Source organism: Balaenoptera borealis (genome assembly GCF_965194805.1).
Source record: "Balaenoptera borealis genome assembly, chromosome: 14".
Taxonomy (NCBI): Eukaryota; Metazoa; Chordata; class Mammalia; order Artiodactyla; family Balaenopteridae; genus Balaenoptera; species Balaenoptera borealis.
The window spans coordinates 16,247,950-16,274,121 of record NC_138875.1 but is presented as its reverse complement, the minus strand read 5'-3'; the positions used below and the strand labels follow the sequence as shown (position 1 = coordinate 16,274,121).

The window sequence follows — 26,172 nt, the reverse complement described above, 5'->3', positions numbered from 1 at the left end:
TCAGAGTCATTGCCCCCATGCCCAGCCATTCCCTGCAGGTGACTTACGAAGTGCCCACCAGTGTGCAGTTGGAGGGGTGACAGTGGGATGATGTCGACAGGGGCTCGTCCTGGCCCCATGTTGCCCCAGCTAGTGAGGGATGTTAGCTGAGAAGCTCGGGGTGGAGGTAGAGGGTAATTGAAGCCCCCAGGTGAGTGCTGCTTCACGCTCCGGTTACTTCATAGATGTCCTGAGCCTTTGTAGTCTAGCCTCGGGATTACTATTTATGATACAGTTTTCTTCGGGATTATAGGTTTAATGTTCCAAACAACCAACATATACATAAATGGATTCTTTTGTGTAACTTCTTAAAAGTTGTTGAATAGCCTCACTGCAGATCATCTTTAAAAAAAAGAAAGAAGTCATTTCTAAGCTTAGACTAACCTTTTTATGCTTATTTAGTCTTCCTTCAGTCCTTGACATTACATTTCATTTTCATGTATTTATTTTTTAAGGAATAATTAACTTTACAACAGTTCATTTCATTTTTAAAGCTCTTTCATGTGGTTTGCCCTCAGGATGGGACAGGGTTTCTCAAACTGTCTGTGCTGAGCTCTTGGCAATACAAGAAGTTTCTTGATTGAAGACCAGACTGATTGAACCATCAAGTTTCTAAAAATAGCTGTGTGCTTTACAGTTGGCTGGTTATTGGCAGGGATCCTCCCCGACTCCTCCCATTTCTCAACTCTCAAAATCTTCATTAATAAGGCGGCTTAATCACATTCCATAGTAACTTGCACAAGTCTTCCACACACACTGACGTTTGAGGTGTGTGATGGTTTATGAAACAGGAAGTACAGGTGGTCATTGCCCCATTTTCCGGATGAGGAACCTGGTCCAGGGAAGGCTTAGTGCCCAAGGTCATGCAGCTAGTTAGTTCCTGAGCCAGGATTAGCACCCAAGGGGCCCGTCTCTGGGATTCTTTTCCCTGGCGCACTTCACATCCACACCTGTAATTTAGAACCCGCGCCTCTAGGCTGTGTGCTTCTCGAAGGCGGTACCTCCCCTTCCTTTGAGTCATTGCTGCAGGGTATACAGTGCAACAGATGTGGGTTTCAGGGCAAGGACTAAGGGGGAGCGAGAGAGGCATCTGGGGTTCAGCATTTAAGTAAGCACTTAAATTAGCATGAGCAGCCCTGCTCTCGGGGCCTCGCTGGCCTCAACCTGGTTCCCGTGCTAGTGGGTTTTACAAATGACGTGGATATTCGACCACTTCTTGCCCGGCATGTGGGCATTTGAGTGTTAGTCCCCAGTGATTCTGATTCTTAGAAAAAGTCACAGCTTTTCTTCTCCCAGGTTTGCCTTGTGTTTTGAGACATCAGTTGAAGACTTAAGGTTTGGTGCCCGTGATGCTAGCTTCCGTCTTCGTTGGTTTGATTGTTCAAGACTTGTGATGTGACATGGAAGGGAGTATTGGGGGCATTTTTCTCCCCTGTGATTTTTATCTAAAGTACGCGCACATTCTCTCTCCCATGTTCCTGGGCCTTCCTGGCTTGGACGCCAGCCCAACTGTATGCTTTCAGTTACAGCTCTTTACAGCACGGTTCCTTGTTCTGGAAACGTTTCTGGCCCAGAGCTTCAGTTCCTTCCTGATAACTGCATAGCTCTTGCTGTTGATCTTAAACACAGCTCACTCAGACGAGGAGCTCAGCCATCAGTCTCAGCTTCTCAGGGATTTTCCTGGCAGCTATCTAGTGAACTCTGTCCCACTCTCTGTTTTACCCATTAATTAGGAAATAGTCCAGTGCATGAAGCTTTGCTTGCAGATCTCTCGTTCGAAATTCCTCGGGGTGGGGGGAGGGGGAGAGGGAAACCAGCTAGAACTGATAAGGACGGAACTTTCTTCAAATGAGCGATTAAGCCGTCACATCCCCCTGTGAGAGATGAGCTAGCCCCTAAGAGAAATGTGGTATGGTAGAAACAAATGTAAGTGCTGCAGTCAGGGGGACTCTTGTTCAGGTCTCAGCTTTGCCACTTTCGAGGTACAGAAACTTAACTTACGCTTCCTTCTTCCCTGGTGCTTCAAGGGGTGGGAGTTAAAGAATAACGAACACCAGATCACGAGAACATTCTTACAGAATTGCCCAAAGATGCCACGAACGCCGTACGGAGCGCGGGGAGGGGAGTGGACTAGGACAGCGGTTCTCAGCTGGGGGTGGTTTCGTCCCATCCACGACCCCCCCCCCCCAAGACATTTGACAGTATTTGGAGCTATTTTTGGTTATCATAACTGAGGGGCAGGGGTTGCTTTTGCATGTTGTGGATAAAAGCCGTATGTTTCTGAAACCCTATAATGCGTAGCATAGATAGTCCCCTGCAACAAAGTATTATCTAGCCCCAGATGCCAGTGGTGCTGAGGGTAAAAAGCCCTGGGTTAGGAATTATGCTTATTGAATCCAATTGTCCCATTTAATACCCAGTGACCGTGCAAAATAAAGTTGTTTCTATCCCCGTTTTACAGATGAGAAGATCAACCTTGGGTGGTGATTAAGAAACTTGCCTTTGGCTATTCAGCTATTTCTAGATAGACATGGGACTTTTAAACTCAGCATATATGCGTCCAAAGCCTATACCCCTTTCTCCCGACCCAGTAGGTAGTGAGCTCCCCATCACTGATGGTGCTTAAAACTAGGCGGGGTGAGCAACCACTTGAAGGATGGACAGAGAGAGGAGTCTCAGATATTTTGCACTGAATGACTTTTGAGGTCCCTCCTAAAGATCACATTCTCTGATTCTATTTTGAAATGGGATTTGTCTTTTTAGCCCTGGTATTAGAATGGCAAGCAGATAGCCCTTGGCCATGACCAGTGAAATCTCTGTGCTTTGTCTGTGCACCTGTGAGTCTTATTCCTATTAATATCCCAGCCCTATCAGGCCAGAGGGCTAGGGTTCCAAACAGGGGCGGCCAAAAATCATCCCCCTCCCCCATCTCATCCACATTCCGGGCCCAGGCAGTTATTTTTACCAACACGTGTAAATGGGTCCAGCTAGTTCTCCTCTGGGAGGACAGTAGAGGCACAAAGGAGGGGAGCTCTGGGGTTGGGACGCAGGGAACATGAACTATTTTATACCTTTAGAGGCTGCGATTTAATATTAGTTTGCTAATCAGTATAATTCTACCAGTTTAACAGGTAATCACAGTTGCTCTTTCGTGAAGAAGGAAAACCCAGAGGTTTACTCACTGGTTGTCAACCGGGGCCTCAGATAAGCATGAGCTGGAGAGCTTCTAAAACACACCTGGGTCTGGGCCCCTGTACCAGAAATTTAATTGTCTCAGGTGAGGCCTGGGTCGCAGCGCTCTGAGAGCTTCCCAGGAGATCGTAACGTCCAGCCAGGCCAGGAGCCCCTGGTTACCTCCACACTTGAGTCCTGCTGTTTCTGTTCAGAAGGACTCAGGTACCCGTGGATGTTAATCTGTCCTGAAGAGCCGAGAAGGAGGTGCTGTTGGGCCATTGTTTCCCAGGGTGTCCTTTGTAGGTGGCGGAGTGGAGGAGTACCCGCACGCAGCTGCTCTTAAATTTGCACCTGCTGGAATCTGAAACTGACATTTCTCTTCGTCCTTCAAATTCCTTATTTTAAATGGTATAATCTGAAGGTGCATGTGATCATTTGCTTAATTTTTGAAAGCTTTGAAGGTTTCCTCTCCAGGCTGTTTTTCTCACCAGCGTAGTATGTGGAAAGGAGAAGCCTTTCCTTTTTATGGCTGCAATCCTGTCCCCTGGAGGGGGAAGCTTTAAATACTTAATGAGTTTTGAGGGAACCTTTTAAATAACAACCCAGTTAATGACCTGACTTGATGATCGATTGTATGCTTTAAACTCTGGTCTCCAAGCGTCTTTGCTCAGTAAACCTTATAAAGAATTTTGAAGAACTATTTCTCACACATTTTTTTAAGATGACATCTATAATTTATCAGTAACTTGATAAGTTATTAGTCCAGTAGTTGCAAAAGATGTAATTTTTAATGTACTGAATATTTTGTGTGTGCTTTAAATATATTTCATAACATATCCAGTATTTTGGTTCTTTTATCTTGTCATCGCAGATACAGCTCATTTTATGGAAAATATCTGCCATAAAATTGAATTAACCAAATCAGTCCTTATTGCTAAAAACAAGTCAGCCATATCAGGCTTATTTCCTGTCATTTAAAGGTCTGACTTCATTTTTTAAATCAAATAAACAAGAAGATTAGTTGGATGGATGGTAAATATGCAAGCCATTGTCATTCCATGAGCCTGTCGTCCAGGGGAAGTAAGAGTCTCTCTCATGTCCCCTCAGCTCGGGAGCTGTGCCTTTTCAAACTGTCCCTTCGTTTTGTGTTTCAGAGGTTTTTATACCCAGCAAACTGCACGGTGGTAAGATTAGGAAGGGTGAGAAGTACGCCTTTCTTGGGAAAGCGGGAGAAGGGGGTTGTGATTTAGGAAAGGCGAGCGAGCGGAAGACAGACTCTGTTCTCAGGCAGATCGAGTTTAGGGAAGAGGACATATGGAGGGGTCTAGAAAATGATTTCTTTAAAACTTCCCATGCCCAAGTTCCCTGGAAAGTCTTTGTTTATCCTCAGGGGTCTGCCTGCTGCAGTTTGAAGAGCTCAGCTTTAAAAGATATTGGGGCAGGGGGAGGGGATTAATCAAAGAATAAGCAGTATTTAGCTCCATTTCATTTCGCTTTCAAACGTATACTTCACTCATTTCATTTTTGTATTAATATACAGGTGAGGAAGGAAGGACACATGTAAGAATATGGACAGGACAGACAGTGCTGAGATTATGTTCCATGGGAGTTTGCAGATCGCAAGAACTGGATCTGGCAAGCGTCCCCTGAGGGGATGTGGAGTTGGGGGCTGCAGCACATCAAACTAGAATCTTCGGGGGGTGGGGGTGGGGCTGTTAATGTTTGTTTTTAAGTCCATGGAGTGTGAAGTTACTCTGTGGTGGTGACAGCATGGACCCTGGAGCCAGCCTGCCTGCGTTCACATTCTGGCTGCTATTTACTGACTCAGTGACCCTGGGCAAGTTTCTTAACCTGCTAATAACAGGTGTCTGATACATGATTGGTGAGCTGCACGTAAGCTTATTATTCTTTGCGGTCTTGAAGTTCTTACCGGAGTATGGCTGGATGGAGCTCTCCCCCCAGCAAACTCTGATAGAGTCCATTGGCCAGAGATGTGGCTTCAGCCAAAACACAGCCATTGCAGAAAAAGACTTATCAGGACCTAACTGGGATGCCAAAGCTCCTCTGAAAAGTCAGTCAGCGTCCTCTTGTAGCTCTAGTACCTCTAGTACCTCTTGTAGCTCAGAATCGTCACTCATTAAAATTCCAAGAATGATACCATACTGCACTTATGTTACAGGTGATCTGTTTTTGCTTGAGGACGATATTCCGCACACCCAAACTACTGTCCAGCCAGACAAGGAGATGGGCTGCTAGTTTCAAATGCCTTGAAGTATGAGGAAGAGCTTTCAGCAGTAAACCTGTTCATGAAATCAAACTATAAAAATGACGTTGAACCCATGGTGTCCCTAGGTGCCCTTTTCCCCATCCTTCGGTCATTCTTTTACCCTGCTTTGGTTACTAAACGTGTCTGTCGTGAATCATTTCTTTCAGATTATTAAAGTTTATTTATTGGTAGCTGAGTTCACAGATAAACAACAGAATCTAGAGGTATCTTTACTTTCTTTTGTTCTTTATACATTTAATCTATCATTAAAATTGCTTGCAGAAAAATTGATTGTAAAACTTCTCCAGAGAAGAAATGAGACATTTATCCTGAGAAGAATCACTGTATCCTGAGACCTTGAGAAATTAAAACAGCTTGGTATGATAAAATCAGAAGCACAGAGTTAAACAATACTGTGTCATTAAATGAACTCAGTGACACATTTTCCTTTTAACCTTGAAGTTTAATCTCAGGCCAGTTTGCTTTGTAACAAGTAGAATATATGTGAATGTTTACCTTATTGTAGCAGATTGTAGTCATTAAAAACTTAGAGTTTATTCAGCAAATTTACCATGCCTTTCACAAGGAATGACAGTGACACCTAAGGTTTTTCTACATGTGCATTTTTTACAAAGATAAATTAACCTTATAAGAAACTGTCAGGGTTGTTTGTGGGGCAGCTTTTGTGCAGCTGGACAGCTTTGAAGCAGATGTAAGACGGCATTGTGAGGCCAGGCCATGCCCCAGACCCTGCAGGGGTGACAAGCTGTGGGCTCCTCCTTTCTCTGAAATGATACACAGCTTTAGACCACAGTCTGTGTCACCAAGCGCGTCTAGGCTGAAGGGGAAACTTCTTTACAAACAGGGAAATAAAGAGATGAACGTTGGGATGACACCCTGGGGCTGATGACACTCCGCATCCTGCAGGCAGCCCTGGGCCACGCCTGTTCCCTTCCCGGGCCTTTGCTTTATGTCGTCAGCGCCATGGCTGCCCTTGTGCTGTTGTACTGACCGTGGCAGTGGCTCCTGCGGGCGCCTGCTGGGTACGGTGGTCAGGACCTCGCGTGCATAACAGTACTTACTCCCTCGTCGCACCGTGAGCAGCCTCGAGGCTGACAAGGAGGGTCCAGGAGCAGGATGCTCTGAACCACCACCCCGCCTTCCGGCTCCCCCCGTGGTCCAGCCCCTCATGGAGCCTCATCTGAGCCCCTTGACGCTGTCCTGAGCACACTCTGTCTCCAAAGTCTTCCTCTCCAATACGTTCTCCCTCCCACTGTCCAGGGACCTTTCTAAATGCAGTCCTTGCCAGTTTTCCCTCCTTGGTGTCCTCATGTATTCTCTCATCCCCCAGGGTGCTGTCCTCCCACATAACCGCACAGGGCCCCTCAGACCCAGCCTCACCATCTCTCCCTTCCACCACCACCCCAGTCCCCACCAGATCCCCCCACCGGCCCTCTCTTCAGGCCCTTGCACCTCTTGCCTGATCGGCTTCATACCATTCTCTTTCCACCCCCGTCCGTCCTCCTGGCAACCTCCTACTTCTGACCTTGCATGAAGATTTCATCCTTTGTAAAGTCATGCCTGCCCTTGACCCTGGGCAGAATTAGTCACTTGCCCCGCTGTATCCCTGCAGCATTCTCTTCATGCCTCTGAGATGTGGCAGTCATGGTCAGTGTCTGTACGGAGATATCCACCACCTGTGGCTATCGAGCACTTGAAATGCAGGTGGTCCAAAGCGAGGTGTGCTGTAGGCGAGAAACACACACCAGATGTCAAAGACTTAGCACAAAAATAAGAATGTAAGACACTTTTAGTAATAATCTGCATATTGATTACATGTTGAAATGATAATATTTTGGATATATTGGGTCAACTAAAATATATTATTAGAATTAATTCCGCCTGTTTATTTTTTTTATGGGACTTAGAAATTTTCAAGTTCTAGATGTGGCTCATGTTACATTTCTCTATCTAGGACAGGGCCAGTTAGCTTCTGTCCCTAGGAGATGAGGGCACCTAGTCTCTGTGCCTTTCAGGCCGGGCACAGTGTAGCATCGTCTACCTACGGGTGACGCCCTGCCTGAAGGAGCCAGTGACCTCAGCAGCGCGGCTCACATTTTGTGCATCTGGTTCCCAAATCTCTTTCCCAGTGTCTGCATTCCCAGAGTTTATTGGATCTTAAGTTCAGAGTGTCAAGCTTGGCAGAAGGCTGTAATTCCTGTGGCCCTCAGTTGACCCCTGGCCTGGAAGATGCTTGCATTTGGAGGGGGGAGAGGACTGGACTGTGCCCTGGAGCTTCACCCACCCGGAGGGAGGAGGGGACGTCAAGCGCATCTCATCCCTGATGTGGTAGCAGGACACCTGGAGCAGTGGGGACTCCCCTGGAACCTGAAGAGCACTGGCTTCTCACAGCCCAGTTTGAACTGGTCTACTTATGCTCCTGGTTAAAGCCTGGCGGCTACTGCCAAGCTACCATAGTCTTTGCCAGCAGGACGGTTCCTTGCTCTGTCTATCCCTTCTGTTTTGTCTTCTGTATTTCAAGCAAAGTGTCCCTTAAAATAGAGGCCTTCATGATCACACATCCAGCCAGCACGGTTTCATTCTGCCCGCCTACCCAGCGTGATTTTACAGAGCCTGTAAAAGTCCTCTGAGCTTGCTCTGACATCTTGTTGACAGGGAGGTCTTATTTGTTGTTAGAAATAGCAGCCAATGTCTCCAGGACACACCTTATTCCGTTTTAGTGAATGGGAGGTTTCAGCCCTAACCTCTAAACTAAATGGCAGAGAGGCTGGCGGAGTGAGAAAGCTCTTTGTGTTTTGCCAAAAAAGTATCTGAATTTTGTTTGGGTTTTGTGTTCTGGCGCTTATCAAGTGGATTTTGGTAAGAGCGTGTGCGTTCAGAGAATGTCATCACTGGACCTTTTTCTTTATTTTTAGTGGAATGCCACTTGGCGGTTTCATTAAGGTAACTTTGACATTGTGTTTTGAAACAATGCACCGTGAAAAGCCAGAGGCACCAGGTGGTACAACGTTGGATTACGCGATGCGGGGTGTGGGTGGAGGCCAGACTCATGCTCTCCTCCTGAACCACAGCAGCTCTGCTGTCGGAGGACAGGCTGGAGTGTACGGACGGAGAAGAAAGAATATTCCTCCGCCCTTTCGTGTGTGATGGTAAAGCTGCCTTCGTGCTCTCTTGAGGAATGAGACAGCACCTAGAACTAAGTGCATCTCGACATCCAGGTGACTCTCCAGACAGTAGACTGTTGAAGAGTCACTATATTTATAACATTTTGTCTAAAAGCTTTTGCAGTAGTTTCTCAAGCCATTCATTATTTAGATAATTCAGAGTGCATGCTTCCAAAGTCACTCTAAAAATAGAACCCGTTTCCCCTGTCTGGTCGGTGCTGGTGCCGGAGTGTGGGCTGCGTGCCTCACAAGGAAGAAGCATTTACTGGTTTAGCGGCAAAGCAAAGGTTACTTTTCTGTCTCTCTGTTTAGAGTTGGGAGATTTACCTTGATTTGTAATATATGAAGATCTAATCATTCCATGTCTTTACTCTTAAATTCTTTTTCTGTGGCTTATGTTCGAATGCCTCTGTACTTCTCTTCCATTTGTCTTGAGAAATTCTCAATATAATTTTCTTGGAAGTTGCTCCTTAATGCTTTCTAGGGCATGGGTTGCACTGGATAGTTATCATTTGCTGGAGCTAAGTGGCTTTTAAACTTGTGATGGTGACACGCAAAAAAATTAATTTGACATCACAACTTAGTACACGCACTCACCTGTGTATGTAATTGAAACAAATTCCTCAAAACAGTACTTACTTATATTTCATGTGAGGCTCTAATATTTTTTATTCCATTATATCTAGTTTAATGCTTCTTGTGAACTACTAGTGGGATTGCAACTCACAGTTTAAAAAGCACTGCTTTAACGTATAGCTCCTATATTACACGCGGGTCATTTTACCTTCCAAGAATCGCCAGTCCTTTCTGATATACCTTTCCTAAAGAGCCTTTACGACCCCAGCTTTACGTGCCAGCACCCCTTACTTCTGGTGGTGTCCTCCCCACATAGCCCCCCTCCTCCCCTGCAGCTTCGATGTGAAATGCACAGAGTCCTAGCCTGGCTCTTGCACGGTGACCTCTGTGGTCATCAGTAAGTAGTAAGATTCAGATCATATCCTTCGAGTGCAATTCTAACCTAAAGATCAAAAGTCTGTGGTGTTTCTTGAATGGATGTGTTCTTTGAGAAATTGCCTCTCGTTTATTTTGTGAGGACAGCTGAGCCTGGTGTCCACTTCAGTGCTGGCATCTCTGGCCCGGTGTGCACAATGAGAAATGCCCGAGGGCTGTGTTAGGGTTTCACTGGAGCTATTGCGATCGTCCCCAGGCTTTGGGGTCCAGTGATATTCACACATACCTCTCCATGGCCGTGGCAGACGCTTGTCCTTTTTCCTTCGGAGGAATGGTCTTGAATGTAGTTAATCGTCATTTGGGACACAAACTCTAAGAGAGAGACTGTTTGGTATATTTGTTTCACTTTTCCAGTAATGGAATATAGATTTTTGTTTCACCTTATGTGACACATTTCAAGGGCTCCATTTTGCATTGTCATTATGTTGGGAAAATATTTGATGGCTTGTCAGAAGGGAACATTTATAATTGTGTTACTAACCTGCACATTTTCAGCCTCTAGGATAGTGTGACAGGTAATTGAGGTTGAAATTGACAACATTTACCACTTAAAAATAAGCACAAGACATGCTAATATGTACTGTGTGAGTTGAAACTAATTTGGTTTTTTGTAAGCTCTTAGGGTTAACATGATGCCTGATGGAAATAATTTTGTAACGGAAATTATTTACCTGATTTGATTACTGTATTTTTATAACGCTGGTGCAAGGTGTCATCCTGTGGCAGTGATGACCTAACGGTGCTCTGCTGGCCTCAAACCTTGGCTCTCCAGGGCCCGCAGGTGGGGATCCTGCCATATCAGCACACCCAGGTGTCCTTGAAGCACTCCTGCTTCTCATTTTGATGTAAAGACCACTAGTAGGCTCTCTGGTCCCTCCTAGATCTCCTCTGTGGTATTGAAGACACATTTAATATTGGTGTAGTGTCACTGACCTAAATATTTTACATTGCCTGAAGTGTCTGTACTTTTGGCAACAGTGGGATGTTTTGAAACCTAGATCTCACCAACATGTTCCACTGACTGGTGAATCACTTGTTTAAGCCAGTTCCTCTTGACCATGTGCTGCTCTATACACTTGATCCCTATTTTATTTTTAAAATGATTTTATTACAGTCGCCCTTGATGTAAACCAGAAAATAAGAGCCTTCTGTTTACTTTAATGGTGAGGTTGCTCCGTCTTCGTCTGTTTTAGGAATTGTTTTTTCAATGTAATGAGAAAACTTGTTAAGGTACAAGTGAAGCCGCCTAGCTTTGCAGTGGGTACCGCTAGGATCCCATAAACTGCTCCTTTGAGGAAAGGAGCAGGGTCGGAACAGGAGGTTGTATTAAAGATAACATCCCAGATGGGCGTTTTAGCAGAACCCCCTTCCCCAAAGTCTCATAAACTGTGCTCTCATCAGAGTCCCTTCTCATCCACACTGTTGAGAGCCAGCATCCCTATAAGAAGCCCATTATTGGTGCACAGCCGCGCTTTCCTGCCCATTATTGAGATGGGGGACAGTGTATTAGTTAAGAGCCCAGACTCTGGAACCAGTCTACCCAGCTAGGAACCTCTCTGGTCTCTAGGTTCCCCATCTGTAAAATGGGTATAATAATGGTGCCCACCTACTACAGCTGCTGTGAGGATTAGATGAGGCCTTGCCACAGCACTTGCTTTGCTACTGTAGCCCTGAGTGGCAGGTGCCTGTCTCTTGGTTCAGATGGTGAACTCATCTGATGGGTTTAGAACTCTTAACATCTCCCAGGCAAAACAACATGGGCACGTGGATGTTTTGTGAATTTTTGTTAAAATGCACTTAGGTTAACGATCGATAGATAGCTGTTCAAAGAGAGCAGATTATGAAACAGGGCTTCAGGTAAGACTGTCCTCTTCTGATGGTTGCATCCCCGTGTCCTTTTCCTTCACAGCATCAGTACCAGTAGCAGGAGGGGAGAGGGGACAAGTGGTAGAACCTCACTACTCTCATTAGGTAGACACACAATTTATGGTCAGGAATCAGACATTTCTGTGTGTGTGTGTGTGTTTTTTTTGGTTGTGTTGGGTCTTCGTTGCTGCACGCGGGCTTTCTCTAGTTGCAGCGAGTGGGGGCTACTCTTCGTTGTGGTGCGCAGGCTTCTCATTGCGGTGGCTTCTCTCATTGCGGAGCACAGCCTCTAGGCACACAGGCTTCAGTAATTGCAGCATGTGGGCTCTAGAGCTCAGGCTCAGGAGTTGTGGCGCACGGGCTTAGTTGCTCCGCAGCATATGGGATCTTCCTGGACCAGGGCTCGAACCTGTGTCCCCTGCATTGGGAGACGGATTCTTAACCACTGCGCTACCAGGGAAGTCCCCATTTCTGTGTTTTTGATAGTGGAATTAACTGACATTTACACTGGCTTTATAGTTAAATCAGACAAATTCAGAATGGGACTGCGCCCTAATTCTTTGGACAGTGAAGATGTCTACTTTCTGGGCCTTGTGCTGACTGCTGCTTGTTAAGATACACAGCATCGGCACCTGACGGCCATGTGCGCGGTGAGGTATCCATGGTGAGCTGAGGCAGACATAGCTGAGAAAATAAAAGAAAGCAGAGTCTTATCAGAAGGATGGGGGCTCTCCTCCTGCTTTGTGCACGCTCAGCCAGTAGTAACTGATTTTTCATTATCCTTCATGTACTGTTTAGAGGAGACAGATAGTTTTCTAGTTAATCACATAAAAGGAAATTCTAAGCGTGGAGCAAATCATTTCAGTAAATCTTGTTCACATTTATCTGCTGCTGCTTTTTAAATGCAAGAAGAGAATGTTTTCAAGTGCGCTTCAGAAGCATGTTTTATAAATTAGAAAATTTCATAGGAAACCAGTAAAGAGTGAAAATAAGAGCCCAGGATTCGGAGTTAGGAGGTCTGGATTGTCTCTTGGGCTTTTCCCCAAGCTAGCAGTAGGACAAGTCTGATTATGACTGAAGAACTTTCCACCTATTATTGGCATTTTGAATGTGGTAGAAGCAACTGTGTTTTTGCGGGTAACAGAAGTCGTCGTGTTCCTTCTGGTTCACATCGCAGGTCATCTAAGCATCAGAGGCTCTGACACAAGCCCTCCTACAGCAGGACATTGTGTCAGCATGACCTACTGGACACCCCGTGGTCCAGACTGGGGACCCCTGACCCTGAGTTATGACTTCCTGTGCTTCCCAGAGTCTGAAAGGGCACCTGTGAGCTTCTCCACATGCATTTCATCGAGGTCTGTGTGGGAGATGGAGAGGGGAAGAAGCACAGTGTGTCCAAAAATGTAACCAGTAGCTCATGCATGATCTTGGATTCTGAAGCAGTGTACTTACTAGATTGAAAGTTCAGTGCCATTTTTTAATAAGTAATGTATAAGATATATTAATAACTGGACTCTGTACTCTTTCCCAAGACTCTCAGCTCTCAAGGAGCTCTTTTGTTTATAGCACTTAATAAATATTCGTGAAAATGGTCCCAACATTTCTTTACAATCTTCTCTTTAAACTGGGCCAGCTGTGCCCCCAAACCCTCTGGGGTCCCAGGTGTCCCTTCCCTGACTGATCGCATGCTCCCCAGGTCCAAGAGAGGATTTGTCTCCAACGCGCTGGGTGGTAGATGCCCTGCAGAGTCTCAGGCAGCTCAAGGTCAGGTGTGTGAGGCCTTGGGCTCGCTGGTCTCCGAGGCGACGGCTGTGTGTGCCTCACCGGGGTCTCTGCCTTCAACCCATCCCCCCTGCTCTCCCGTGTCAGGCCCTGGACCTTTCTCTATTTGTAAAGAAACACTTTTAAGAATGCTGACACTCAGCAGATAGATGGAAACATTAATTCTTTTCTCTCTTCTCAACAGACACGAGACGACTTCCTGGGACAGGTGGACATACCCCTTAGTCATCTCCCGGTAAGAACGGTCACCTGCTTTATAGCGCGTGCTCTGAGCAGCAGTTTCTAACCGTCTGCAGTTCGGGTGTATTTTCAGGGCGGCATTTCCTCAACACAGTGGAGAAGCGTGTGTACTCTGGCCCTGGCCCTTTCTAGAAGGTGGTCCTTTCAAGGGGAGAGGAGATAGCTTAACTGTAAAAATCAAGTGCCTCTGAACCACCCACTGACGCCTGGCAACGTCACTGGCTGCTTCCTCGTCTGCTCCTTAGTTTGTCTTCCTTCGTCACCTCATACAAAACAGCTACCTGCTTCTGTCAGACCCCTCCTCCTTGTCACTGGAATGTCCCTGCTTTCAAGTTCACCTCTTGGGTCTAATCAAACGTCTGTTCCCTGTGTCTAGAATTGTACATGCTGTTTCTCTTGGGCTACATCTGTACAAGCTAGTGTTTCCATGGCTTTCTCAGTCGGCACAGAGACAAAAGAAAAGATGCTGTCAGTACTGAGTGAACTTGTCAGCTGGAAACACCCACTCTGGCTTCGGAAGTTGTACTGGGTTAGCGTGTGTGGTGGTGCTACCATTCCTCTCCACTCAGATGAGCAGCAAAACAGTTGGGGCCGTTGACATTAACTGAGCTTAAAGGTGACTCTCGCACGTTCCAGTATCGATAGAATGAGGGGTCCAAGACCTCCTTGGTGGGAGGTAGATGGTCTCGTGTTCCAGCTCCCGGCCCTCCTTCCCCGGGGCAGCACTAAGTGCCTAAAGTAGCACCTGAGAGAGGATGAGTCAAACGTTTCTGCCTTCCGAGGGCATTTTATTACGTTTTTAAACGCTTTATGTGAGCAAATAGTATAAGCAGTCTATACGCTAAAAGGACTCAAACCACCCAGTGTGAGCCTCCTGCTGTGCTGAAACTCTAGCTATGGCTGTCTGTTAAAGACCAAGAAGGACTGTGTCTCACCCAGGAAGCTGTGAAGCTCTGTTGGTAAGGAACACGATGGCAAGCACTGTGTCCTTGCTTACTCAGGGGAGCTGTCAAGGAAGAAAGGTTTCAAGCGCCTTCCCTTCCGAAAGATCGGAAGCAAAAGTAATATCAGTAGAATATTTTTGTTTGTTTCTGTATAAAAACCTGAAGCTCCAAGGTGCTTGTGGAAGGTGGGCTTATGCTTGATGGCCTAAGCCATCAGAACCCTGATTGTTCTTTTAAAGTCACATTGAGAGCGTATGGATGTCTCAGCCTTTGTGCAGAAAGACTGTTCACGTATTTCTACATCAGTGAGTCTTCTCTTCATGCTCTTCAGGTTGAAGCTGTAACCGCCTCACATTTTTAGGCAGTGTTGGTTGGTTGGCCAGTTCTTTCATGGGTGTCCCCAACCTCCCTTTTCCTCAACATAAAAACCACATCACAGTCAAGGCAAATTATGTATTAACTCTAACAGGTGTAGGTGAAATTTTTAAACAACTTGCTCCAACAATCCCTTGAGTGATTGAGTGCAGATTGGTTTTGAACAGTTGAGTGGAACTCCCAGAGAATAGAAGAGTGTTCCTCTTCAGAGACCACATCAGTAGAGGGAACATTTTACCTTTGGATTTCGGTGGAGGCAAGAGTGAGCTTTCAAAGAAGGAAGCAGTGCCAAGGCTCCAGGCTGGAATAGAAGCCAGCCGGTTAAAGAGTGGAAGAGGGAGAGACCAGAGAGGACCGAGGACTTTCACAGGAGCTGAGCCAGTTGAGAAATGGAGCCTCCCAGTTTTCAGTCTGTCCCAGGATGAGCTTACGCTGGAGTGCTATATCTCCTCCTTAAAATTGACTGGTTTTGTGGAGCCCACTACAGTCTCCAAGATGGACCACAAAGGAAGCAGAAGGAGAGGTGAAGGTGCATTCTTTATCCTCTAAGTGGTAGTAGAACCCAACCGGCATATTCTGAGTGGATAATATGGCTTTGGTCCCAAGATTTGAGGTGCTCTCGTATGTATATTTGATCATATGTGTAGGACGCTCATGGGAAAATAGCACAGTTAATTTTGTATGATAACGCAAGTGTGGGCATGTAAAATGGATGTTAGCATTTGAATATATTTTGTGGATAAATAATGGATGCTCTTTTCTTGATAGCTATATGACCACTGTCAAGGCAGTTTATGCATGTATGGCTATGTGGCCTATGGATTCAGTATTGTTTGATGTCATCAAATTTTAGATTAAAGAACTTAGGTCTTACTAATAATGAGAGAAGATAGTGGAGAGCAGTCATGTGGCGGTGAAGTTGCTGTTGCCCACCCTTCCAAGCCTTCTCCAGGTTTAACAAATCCGACTGGGTATTTGGTTATTAATTAATTCTTTCCAGCCCCATTAGCTGATAGAGAATTTATTCGTTTAACAGATGTTTGCTGATAGACATAATTCTACCCTCTGATGAAGGATCAGTGAGGCAGGTTCCTCACTCACGTGGCTTAGCAGGGCCACCGTCGCGGTAGCCGCATGTGGTAGCCGAGCATTTGAAATGTAGCTAATGTGACTGAAGAACGGAATTTATCTATTTTATTTCATTCTAATTAATTAAAATTTATATTTAAAAAGCCACACGTGGCAAATGGCACCCTATTAGATGGCTCCGGTGAGATCAGACCAGAGTTCTCTGGCTTAGGTGAAAAATACATGATTCTGGATGCCCTTTTCCTAAGATAATAATTCTGGCTGTTGGAGGGAACTGGGGGTGGAGGGATTCCCACACCAAGTTTTACGTGGTGATTTTTTCATTCAGCTTTTTTCCCCTACCTGAGGCTGTTTCTCTATAGTTCTACATATTTAATATACCAAGAATATTTAATTTAGGTAGAGAAAAGGCCCAGAAATTTGGAATCGTAGATATTAAGATAAAGAAGAGAAGTAATCTTTTGTTATTATTTTTAAAATCTATATTAGCAAAATACCTAATTGCATACACTTCCATCTTGACATATATACACACTTATTTACTACAAGGCATTTTAAGCTTTATCTTGTTGCCCCAAGATAGCATGAACCTTTCTACCTTTAGAAAAGAATCATCTCTGCCTTGATTCTGGTCTAAGAAGTTGCGACATTTGAATGAAGCTCTTTTCTAAATCAGGAACTTGATGGAGAAGATTCAAGGCCACAAAACTGAAGTTAATGTAACCTCTCATGATTGTTAGGAAATTATTTTTAATCATTTAAATACCCTACTTTGTGGGATTTTGGTGTGCTTTTTGAAAAACATAGTTTAGACTTAGTAACTGATGTTCGCTAAAGAACCTTCTTCCCTTGCTACAGTCCTAGAGGCCTCTGGGTGCAGTTGCTGGGGGAAAGTGGCATTTGCAGTATAAAACCATGCTTTTAAATTCTTAGGAATGGCTCTCCTAAGCTGTCCTTTCTTGCAGCTATAAATTCCCTGATCCCGAGAAGCCTACCAGGAAGAGCCAGAGGGTCAGGGCACTTGAACATCTCAGACTGGGGCACCACGGGTCCTCCTCGGCCCACTGCCCACTGTTGGGTCTCTGGATAATTGTGTGCCCTTGTGAGCATTGGGACAGTCCGGGTTGGAGTTCTGCCAGGGAGACGAGTGAAGGAGGCCACTTGAAATAGAGAGACGGGGCCGGGAGGGTTGTGTGAAGCTGCGATGTGCTCTGCGTGTTAGAGCCTCACTACCTCGACTACCAAGGAGGCCAGTGTTGGCTAGGTTTTTGTCCCTGAAACAGGAAAGAGTAAAGAGTGATAATGAGAAAGAAAAGAAACTTATTTTTCCCCCTTTGATCATGGATTCCTCGGTGCTTTATCAGATGCTTCCAGATGAAAGAAAATAGTTTTGACTTGTCATTCATTTTCATTCTTGGCTCTCAGACCAGTTCTCCCAGTTTTATTTGTGGAAGAAAAAGGATAGGAAATTGGACCCAAGGAATTTAGAATGGTAGGGATCTATTTCCTTTGCTTCTATTCCAAATATGCCACCCGTCTTTAATATTTTTTTCCATTTTATTTATTATTGAGTGTGGGTGGGAGTGAGTAAAAGACGAGGAGGGAAGAGGGAGAGTAAATAAGGTTAGTCGTCTGACCTTTTATGCAGATCTGAGAATTAAGAAAACATAGATTCATATTCACAGAAGTCTCCAAATGTCAAGCTTTAAAAGATCTCTCAGGAATAGTTGACTCCGAGGTTGGAGATGGGCAGGTTGCCTTGGTAACCTTAATAAGTTAGCAGTCCTTTTTGGGCCTCTGTTTTTCTCACCTATAAAATGAGGGCATACACATAGATGATACCAAGTTTCCATCCAGCTCTGTGAAAGAGCACCTTGGCTGTAAGCAGAGGCACGCGACTGTGATGACATACGTTGTTACCGGGGAGACTTGGGCAGCGTGACGAGCTGGAGGCACGTGGAGGAGAGCGGAGATGGAGACTGTATTTCAGCAAGGTAGTCCTACCAGCCTGACGCCTGTAGTGCAGCTCAAACTGAGCGCCTCTATTTTATTCTTTTACAGTGTGGCACCAGGGGTGAACTTAGCTGTAACTGTCCTGTTCTTGTAGCATTCTCTTCTCCTATTTCAGGATCTACTCTGTTTTTGGCCGCGTCGCGCGGCACGCAGGATCTTAGTTCCCCGACCAGGGATCAAACCTGTGCCCCTGCAGTGGAAGCCCGAAGTCCTAACCACTGGACCGCCAGGGAAGTCCCTGTAACTGTCCTATCCTTACTGATTTTTTTTAAAGAACACTATCATTTTTACGTCTGTCTGTTAAATCCTGTGTGTCATTGCCCAGAAGTTCATACAGGATTTTATGACTTGTCTTTAATAATTACTTAGAGACAAAAATAACTCCAAGACTTGTGTTAACAACAGAATGACATTTCTGGTGGGTGTTTGCCTTTTATGCCTCGGAAACTTTCCTTGCCTCGTCCGTCAGTTGTGTCTCCCCTGCCCTTTGAGTCCCAGCGCATCACCCCTACCAGATGCAAAATCTCTGTATCTATGGGAAGCACACTGGGGTTGAGAGAGCTATTTTAAAAACATTAATTTCTCCTATTTTAGTCAAGTGCCACTCAAGGCAACCAGGGTTAACTTGAATTTCAGTTTTCCTACAGTGAGGCATTTTTGGGGGTGGTGGTGATATTATTTGGCACCTTAATTGTGCTTGAAGGTAACTCAGACGATGAACACCCCTTTTATAATTCCGGCTGGTACCAGGGTAATGGTTCCCTCTCACGTGTACAGAATTCAGTATCATAGACCTTAGAGGGACTTTAAAGACCATTTAACCACTCCCTGTATTTTACAGGTGAGGACACCTGGGCCCAGAGAGGGAGATGACTTGATCAGAAGGCTGACCGGACCTTGGGTCTTCAGCCTTGATCTGTGGTGCAGACAAGGGCCGAGGGGGCAGGAGGGGCTCCGTCTAAGGCCTGGGTGCTTTTAGCTGTTGCATCCCTGTTTTGAGTCTAAGGTCCTCATAAGGCCATTCCCTTCCACTTGCCCACAAAGTTATTTACCTCATTACATATATGTCAAAGTAACTGCAGTTCCGTTGGAAGCAGCAAATCTTTTTAAGATGAAATTGCTGTGTAACCAGAAGATTTTCTTTGGAGTGCTCACGGCCCGGAACAGGAGGTTGCAGCGTCTATTTTGGCCAATAATACTGTTAGCATCAACCTGTTTGAGATGGCTTTCTACCATCTCAGTGCTGTCCTGGGAGTCTCCCCTGGGCTTTTCTCCAGGGAATAGGATCCAGCAGGAGCCTGAGTAGAACCAGGAAGAATCCCGTTGTTATCTGCAAGATCACCGTCTTGTTCACCCTGGAGAATTTCCATGGAGGTGAATTTTCATTTTTTAATGCCCTGCCTTTTTGCAGAGTGTTGAGTTGGCAGTGCTCACAAGTGACATGAAAATGTAGAACTGGCTGATGATGACAATGGCCAACATTTGTCAAGTGTGCCAGGAACCCTTGTGAGAACTTGCTATGTATTGATACCAGCTCAAATGATTGGCTTAATCGTCACAACTCTGTAAGATCCTGTTACTGCCCTACTCTGCAGATGAGGACACTGAGACACAGAGGGCTAAGGAACTTGTCCTTGGCCACATGGCTCTGTCGGTAACAAAGCCAAGACACAGACCTAGGACGTCTGCCTCTTGATTTGTGTGGTGTCTGTCATTTAAACTATGTAGTGTAGGGACAGTTCCATTTTTAGAGTACCGGTAAGTTCTCTGATTTTTTTTTTTTTTGTCTGAATTTAGAAAAAAGTCTAGAGAATATAACTGACTTTCTTGAGTGACGGTGAATTTTTGTGGCCTCGGTACTTTACTGTAGATCAGGTGGGTTAATCAGCTACCTGTACAGGTACTTACTTCGTGTCGGGCAACGCTCTTGGCACTAAGAATACAGTGGTGAGCAAATCCAAGTCTCTGATCTCATGAGGTTATATTCTACAGGTGATGGATGTTAATAAACTAGTTAATAAATAAATGAGCAAGATAATTTCAGGTGGTGAAAGGGGGGTATAAATCAGGATGTTGTGACAGCGGATAATAAAGGGAGGCTATGGTGGCGATTTAGGATGTGGTGTCTGAAGATGTGACTTGGGATCCCAGACCTGGATGACAAAGTGGAGACCGCCGTGGCCATCTGGAGCCGGAGCTGTTCAGCAGAAGGACCTGCTAGGGCAGGATTAGACGTGATGTGCACGCGGGACAGAGGAGGTCAGGACGGGTGGAGTATGGGGTGAATGGTTATAGGTAATTAAGAACCACATCATGTTTAACCTTATAGGTCCATAGGAAAGAATTTTCAGCATATTATAAGCAGAGTAGGAAGCCATCGCGAATTTAAAGCAGAGAGTGACATAAACGGATAATGTTACAAATATAAATGCATATACACACACATACCCTTCTGCTACGTAATAAATCATTTTGTGGTTTGCCTCTCTTGCTACAGAAGTAAATGTTTTTAATTGTGTTTAATTAAAGAGTTTAGGTATTTGAAGTTTTACTGCACATAGTATTTTTAAATTAATGAAATAGTAACATTTATTTTTCCAGTTGCCTGCTTACTTTGACCATCTGATTTTGCACAGTAAAATACTGATTTCTTTCAAAAATGCATAAATACCACCACTACATTCATAGCTTCTTGAAATAAGCACCAGCAAAAGGCTGATGGATGACGCCACCTAGGACAGTCTCTGTGGAGGCAACCGTCTTTCAGATGACAGGATATTTTAATGTTAAAAGTAAAGTCAAATTGCATTCACAGATTGATCTTGCATATTTTCCTATTAACTGCATCTTTAGGTTTCTTGAATCACAGGGACAAGCAGGCAGGCACCAGTGACCCCTGGTTCTCCAGAATTAATCAGCAGCGTGAGATTGAGCCCTGCACCCAGCAGTTAGAAATTACACTTGGGAATGACGACTCTAATTTTGTAATTTGTCTAAGGCTGAGGTTGACTCCTAAAAATGGGTGTTGATAGTGACATCTAGTGGATCTTGAGTAAAGCTTTGTGACCTATGAAATGTGTAATTAATTGTCAAGTACTGGGTAAGGAACCAACTCTGTTTTCACCAGGCTCACGTTCTAAAACATGAAAATGTATTCTCTGTAATCCACCTGGGTGTATCTGAAATACGAAACTATCAGGAGTATTGAAACTTACGTTTTCTTCCTTTAGACAGAAGATCCAACGATGGAGCGACCCTATACATTTAAGGATTTTCTCCTCAGACCAAGAAGGTGAGGCTTTGGGCTGCAGCCGTTTCTTACGCTTTGGCTCTTGGTTTTCTCTGAGGAAAATTCCAACTTCTTTTCCTGTTGCATTTTTTTTTTTAAAGCATCGTAAATATGAACCATCATAAAGATGTAACTAAGTCACATCCTTTATAACCAATTTTCTTCCATCATGCAGTCATAAATCTCGAGTTAAGGGATTTTTGCGATTGAAAATGGCCTATATGCCCAAAAACGGAGGTCAAGATGAAGAAAACAGTGAGCCGAGGGATGAGATGGAGGTAAGCTACAGAGCTTCGGGCCTCGGTCTGTTTTCCTCGCCTAAGAGCACATTGATGTTTTACTTTAAGATTTTATATTTTAAGGAAATAAGAGTTTATAAAGCTTAAATATGAAGAAACTTCAGTGTGTCCATGATTCTACGTCTTTGACAGATCTACCGATGTGTTGGTTTTTAGCAAAAAAGATAAACTTTTCATTGCATGTTATAACACTAATAATTGAAGAGGTGTCTCTTTTTAAACTGCTATACCCCTGTTTTATTAACAGCCCACCGCCATGTGAAATTCTCCCCACATATTTAATTCTCTTATTTCTTTGGACTTGCAGCTCTTTGTAAATTCCTTTTAGCACTTGGAATGGCTTCAAGTGACTAAAATAATTCAGGAACTCATCCAAGTTTGTTACTCATTTGGCCCACAGGTGAGAGCGTGCATTAGGTAGAAATGCCATTTTGGAATTAGCTGTCCAGAGGAATGGTCTTTTGTTCCCTCCTGGCAAGGCCACCTTTTAACCCTCCAGTCACGTACCTCTACCGTGGGTACCGTCTCAGCTCAGGCTTCGGATGGTGCTGTTTTGTTAGACAGATTCTCGTATTGTTCTGAAAATGCCCGTTTACAAGACCTCTCTGTGGCTTATTTGCACATCTGTTCGCAGCTGTTGCATATACATGATGTGTGAATAATGCATTATGGGCAAGTTAACCGAACCCCACTCAGATCCAGAGGTCATATTACCAGGCAGTATTTCATGTGCAAGCTTTCATCTCTCTCTGTGAGAAGGACTGAAGTGGGTGGTAGGCAGTCTTGAATGTTAAGATTTCATAAGCACATCCACAGAGTTTTATCTCAAATCCAAGGAATTTTTTTTTTTTTCACACTCTTCCAACCTTCCAACTGTAGTAATCAGTGAATTACTTAATTTTCCAGTGACTTTACTAGGCAGTGTCAGGAAGGAATACTTAATGCCGAAAATATGTGTTGCAAAAAAAGCACGTCTGACTCTGGTACCAGGAGGCCTGTTGATGCGGCGGCAGCAGGCGGGGAAGGGCTGAGTGGGAAGCGGTGGCTTCCGGGCTGCTCCTGGCTACCTGGCTGTCCGTCCTCCCTGCAGCACAGGAGCTTCCCCTCCTCCCTGGGGCGCGAGAGCGCCCCGGGCCTCCTGACGCCCGGGCAGGCCACGGATTCTGCAAGAACACACGTGCTGCAGGGCTCGTCTTCCCAGCTCCCTCTTACCTTACGGAGGTGTTGAAAAGACGACAGCTGTAGCGTGACCCATATCATCGGCAAGGCTTTTGTACGGCCCCGGAGGCCTTCAGGTCAAAATAACAAACACGAAATATGAAAAGAGTGTAATGTGACTTAGGTAACGTGACAGCCTGTGCAGATCCCCATCCGAGTGGCACCCTGCAGTGTCATCTTCTTAGAGGGCAGCGCAGTTCATTGGCCACGGCTCAGAATATTTTTGAGACGCTCCTAGAATTGATTTTTTTTTTTTTTTTTTTTTTTTTGCCCTATTTTGGGAATTTCTTTAAATGTGGCGCAGGAAGCCACCGTCAGAGCCAGAGAGCACAGGAGCGAGGACGAAGGGCACACGCGCCCTGTAGCCATCAAAGCCGCCTCACCATCTCCCCTCTGTGCTCCACAGCCCGGCTGGGAAGTCGTTGACTCGAATGACTCGGCGTCTCAGCACCAAGAGGAGCTTCCCCCCCCTCCCCTGCCCCCCGGGTGGGAAGAAAAGGTGGACAACTTGGGTCGCACTTACTATGTCAACCACAACAACCGGACCACCCAGTGGCACCGACCCAGCCTAATGTGAGTACCGTCGATGGTCAGGAACACGTCCCCACGCTCTGCGGTCAGGTGCGCACGTGGCAGTGCCCTGGGACGAGGTTGGGAAGTACATCTTGTACCGGTGAAAGCGCGTGGTCGTGCAGTACAACAGGATTCCTCTTCGTGGAGTTAAAGAACGTGGGAGCCTGAGTTTGTAGGTTGTAAAGAAACTCTTGCCTTCCTATCAGGTTCTCCTGTTGTAAACACGCACTCATTTATTTTGTAGGACTTCTTTATGTAGATTCGTGAGATGTAAAGCAGGGGTTATTTTTCCTCGGTTTATCTTACATTTGGTGATCACATCACTTTCCCCTTCTTCAGCTTCCTCTCCTGGCTAACCCATCATGGAAAATAGCAAACATATTGGCTGTTTAACTTTCTGGATTTTTATTCCATAATTATTTGATTTGAAAACTCTCTCAAAATTTTTCTTTTCCTTTTTGGAAAATGTATAGATCACCCCCTTGATATAATTACAGACACATGGGAGGGTTTGCTAACTCACAACTGGTAATTACGGTTTCTTCTAATCCCTTGCCAGCCTCAGGGATACAGTGAATTGATTACTGTTCTGTTCACTCGACCATTTTTGGTCTAATGATGGCATATAAACACTGGTTAAACCTCAACTACTATAAAAAAGGATTTGAAGCAGCTTGTTTTTTGAATGATAGTATACAGCAAGACCTAAAACTATTAATGTACAATAAAAGGCAAAACCAAAATAGTAAAAACAGAAAAGGAAAAAATTGTCCTAGAAATCATGACCTCCCTAGCAGTCAAGACAAGGAGGTAATTACCACTAAATTGTATAATTTTCAATATGAATAAAAGCAAGTATATGAGGTGAGATAATTTTCTCTTTAACCCAGACTCTGAAGGAAATTTGCTATTGATGGTTTTTAGCAAGTATTAGCAATGGGATGGATGGTGTTGTCAGTAACCCTTTTATCTTTAGAAATTGCAAAGATGACCTGCATAGGTAGGAAAGGTGGCCAAGAAGTATAGGCTAGATTTTGTTTGGTTTAGAGGAAAAGCTTGCAGAATCTGCAGCAGTGAATAGCCGATCCTTCCTAAGCCCCTACGTGGGTTCTCATGAATATCAGCCGTCCTTGGTCAGCTTTGGACCACACGGTGTGTGCACCAGTTATGTTCCCAGGACAGCATAAATATCCCAACATCCAGATGACGTTGAACTCTTCTTTGTTGTAATTTTTTCCCATAGAAATATAAATGGAAATGGTTTAGTTGATTCTTTTAATTTATTTAATTTTTTTTTCACGATTTCCCTTTGATTAATGACCATAGGTGTTAAAACTGTTGTAAGCCATTTGACTACTCTAGTTATTTGTAGTTAAAAAAAAAAAAAGTAACCGCCTTGGGCTTGGTTACATGTAGTGATCAGAAGAATCTTGGTAGCAGTACCCTAAGCGAATTACCTTTATCTACCTTTGCTAAAGGTCATAGGAAAGGAATACTTGAAAACAACACTCTCTGGGGACCACAGTGTCATGACCTCTGTAGAAAAGTGACTCCTAGCAGCTCACAAAGAAAGACTGATGTCCAGTACATACATAGAAAAATGTTCACTTTCATTAATAATTATGCAACCAAGTCTGTATTTAGGAGGTAACTGGGGACAATTGCTACTTTCTCTGCCTCACAGAGTTGTGAAACTCTAATGAGGAATTCCTCACAGAGTTGTGAAACGCTAATGAGGGAATTTATACAAGCTCTCACTTGTATAAATGCTGGCTCATCAGTAGGGAAACTGTGGTTCTTCCGAGTTCATGTTCACCTGTAGTTTAGGGAGAAATCAGTGGCATGATGGTCCACCTCAGTGAGGCAGCTGAGCCAGGAAGGACGTCTGCAGAGCTCCAGGTGGGACCTGCCAGGTACCTCCTTTCCACCAAGCATGACTTCTAGAAAGCAAGAGAAAAGTTAGATGAGGAAAAAGATTCGGTTTTCACAGTAATCTCCTCATCCTGTCTGAACTGTTTGAGAATGTGGGGTTCTTTTTCCTTAACTTTATTTGGCTTGACCAGAAGCCCTCAAGCCCACCAGGTTATTTTAATGTGTTGTTTTAATTCAAAAATGATTTTTTGTGTAACTCAGTTTTCACAGAATACTGCAAGTTTGGGTTGGGGGGGAATGGATGTTAAGAAGGGTCTTTATTAAAAGGCTGTATCTGAGGAAGTCAGATAGAGAAGTGATGATCACATGCTGCGCAGAGAATTAAGACTGTCATGGAGACTCTCATTTCCTACCCAGTTTGCTACAGGCTTGCACTCCAAACTTCAGCCCCTGAGAAGTCCTCATTGACATCCCGTTGCCCTCAGGCTGTTCTTACAGGGTCCTCCTCACCCTGCCTCCTGCCAGCCACAGTCAGAAACGCAGAAAGGTCTGATCATGCAGAGCTGCTTTCTGATTACTTTCCCTTCTTCTTGGCCCCATGGATGTGCTAACCCCCAATCCCCGCCCCAAAAAATAAAGCCAGAACGTGCCCCTTCCCCTGGTAACCTTCCGATGTCAGCCTACTATCCCTTCCTCTGGGAGCACCAGACGTCTTCTGTCCCGGTCTCTCTGAAAGCCCTGTGACTCCCTGTCAGGACACAGAGCACATGATACTCTTACTGCCTGTATGAGCAGGGACTGTGGTTTCCTACGCACAGATCAACCCCTAGCACCTGGCACAAGGTAGGAGCTTTTAATTGAATGAATGACTACAGATGAGTCACTTCTGAAAAGTGGGTACAGGCACGTGGTTTAGTGAAATGTCCAGGCCTGGATG

General features: G+C 44.9%; 1 protein-coding gene across 23 annotated transcripts in view; it reads left to right on the top strand.

Annotated features, from left to right (window-relative positions):
• The window catches only part of NEDD4L (NEDD4 like E3 ubiquitin protein ligase), a gene marked incomplete at its 5' end in the record, with an annotated part of 340,566 nt that overhangs the window by 241,244 nt on the left and 73,150 nt on the right, over positions 1-26,172 (top strand). For 16 of the 23 annotated variants that reach the window (XM_082354964.1, XM_082354966.1, XM_082354980.1 and 13 more), the window contains 4 exons: positions 13,508-13,558; positions 21,215-21,276; positions 21,449-21,551; positions 23,095-23,363. In XM_082354964.1, the coding sequence (XP_082211090.1) occupies positions 13,508-13,558; positions 21,215-21,276; positions 21,449-21,551; positions 23,095-23,363 (485 nt within the window). The remainder of the gene's footprint in view (positions 1-13,507; positions 13,559-21,214; positions 21,277-21,448; positions 21,552-23,094; positions 23,364-26,172) is intronic. The other 7 variants (XM_082354972.1, XM_082354969.1, XM_082354974.1 and 4 more) reach the window with 1 other exon arrangement.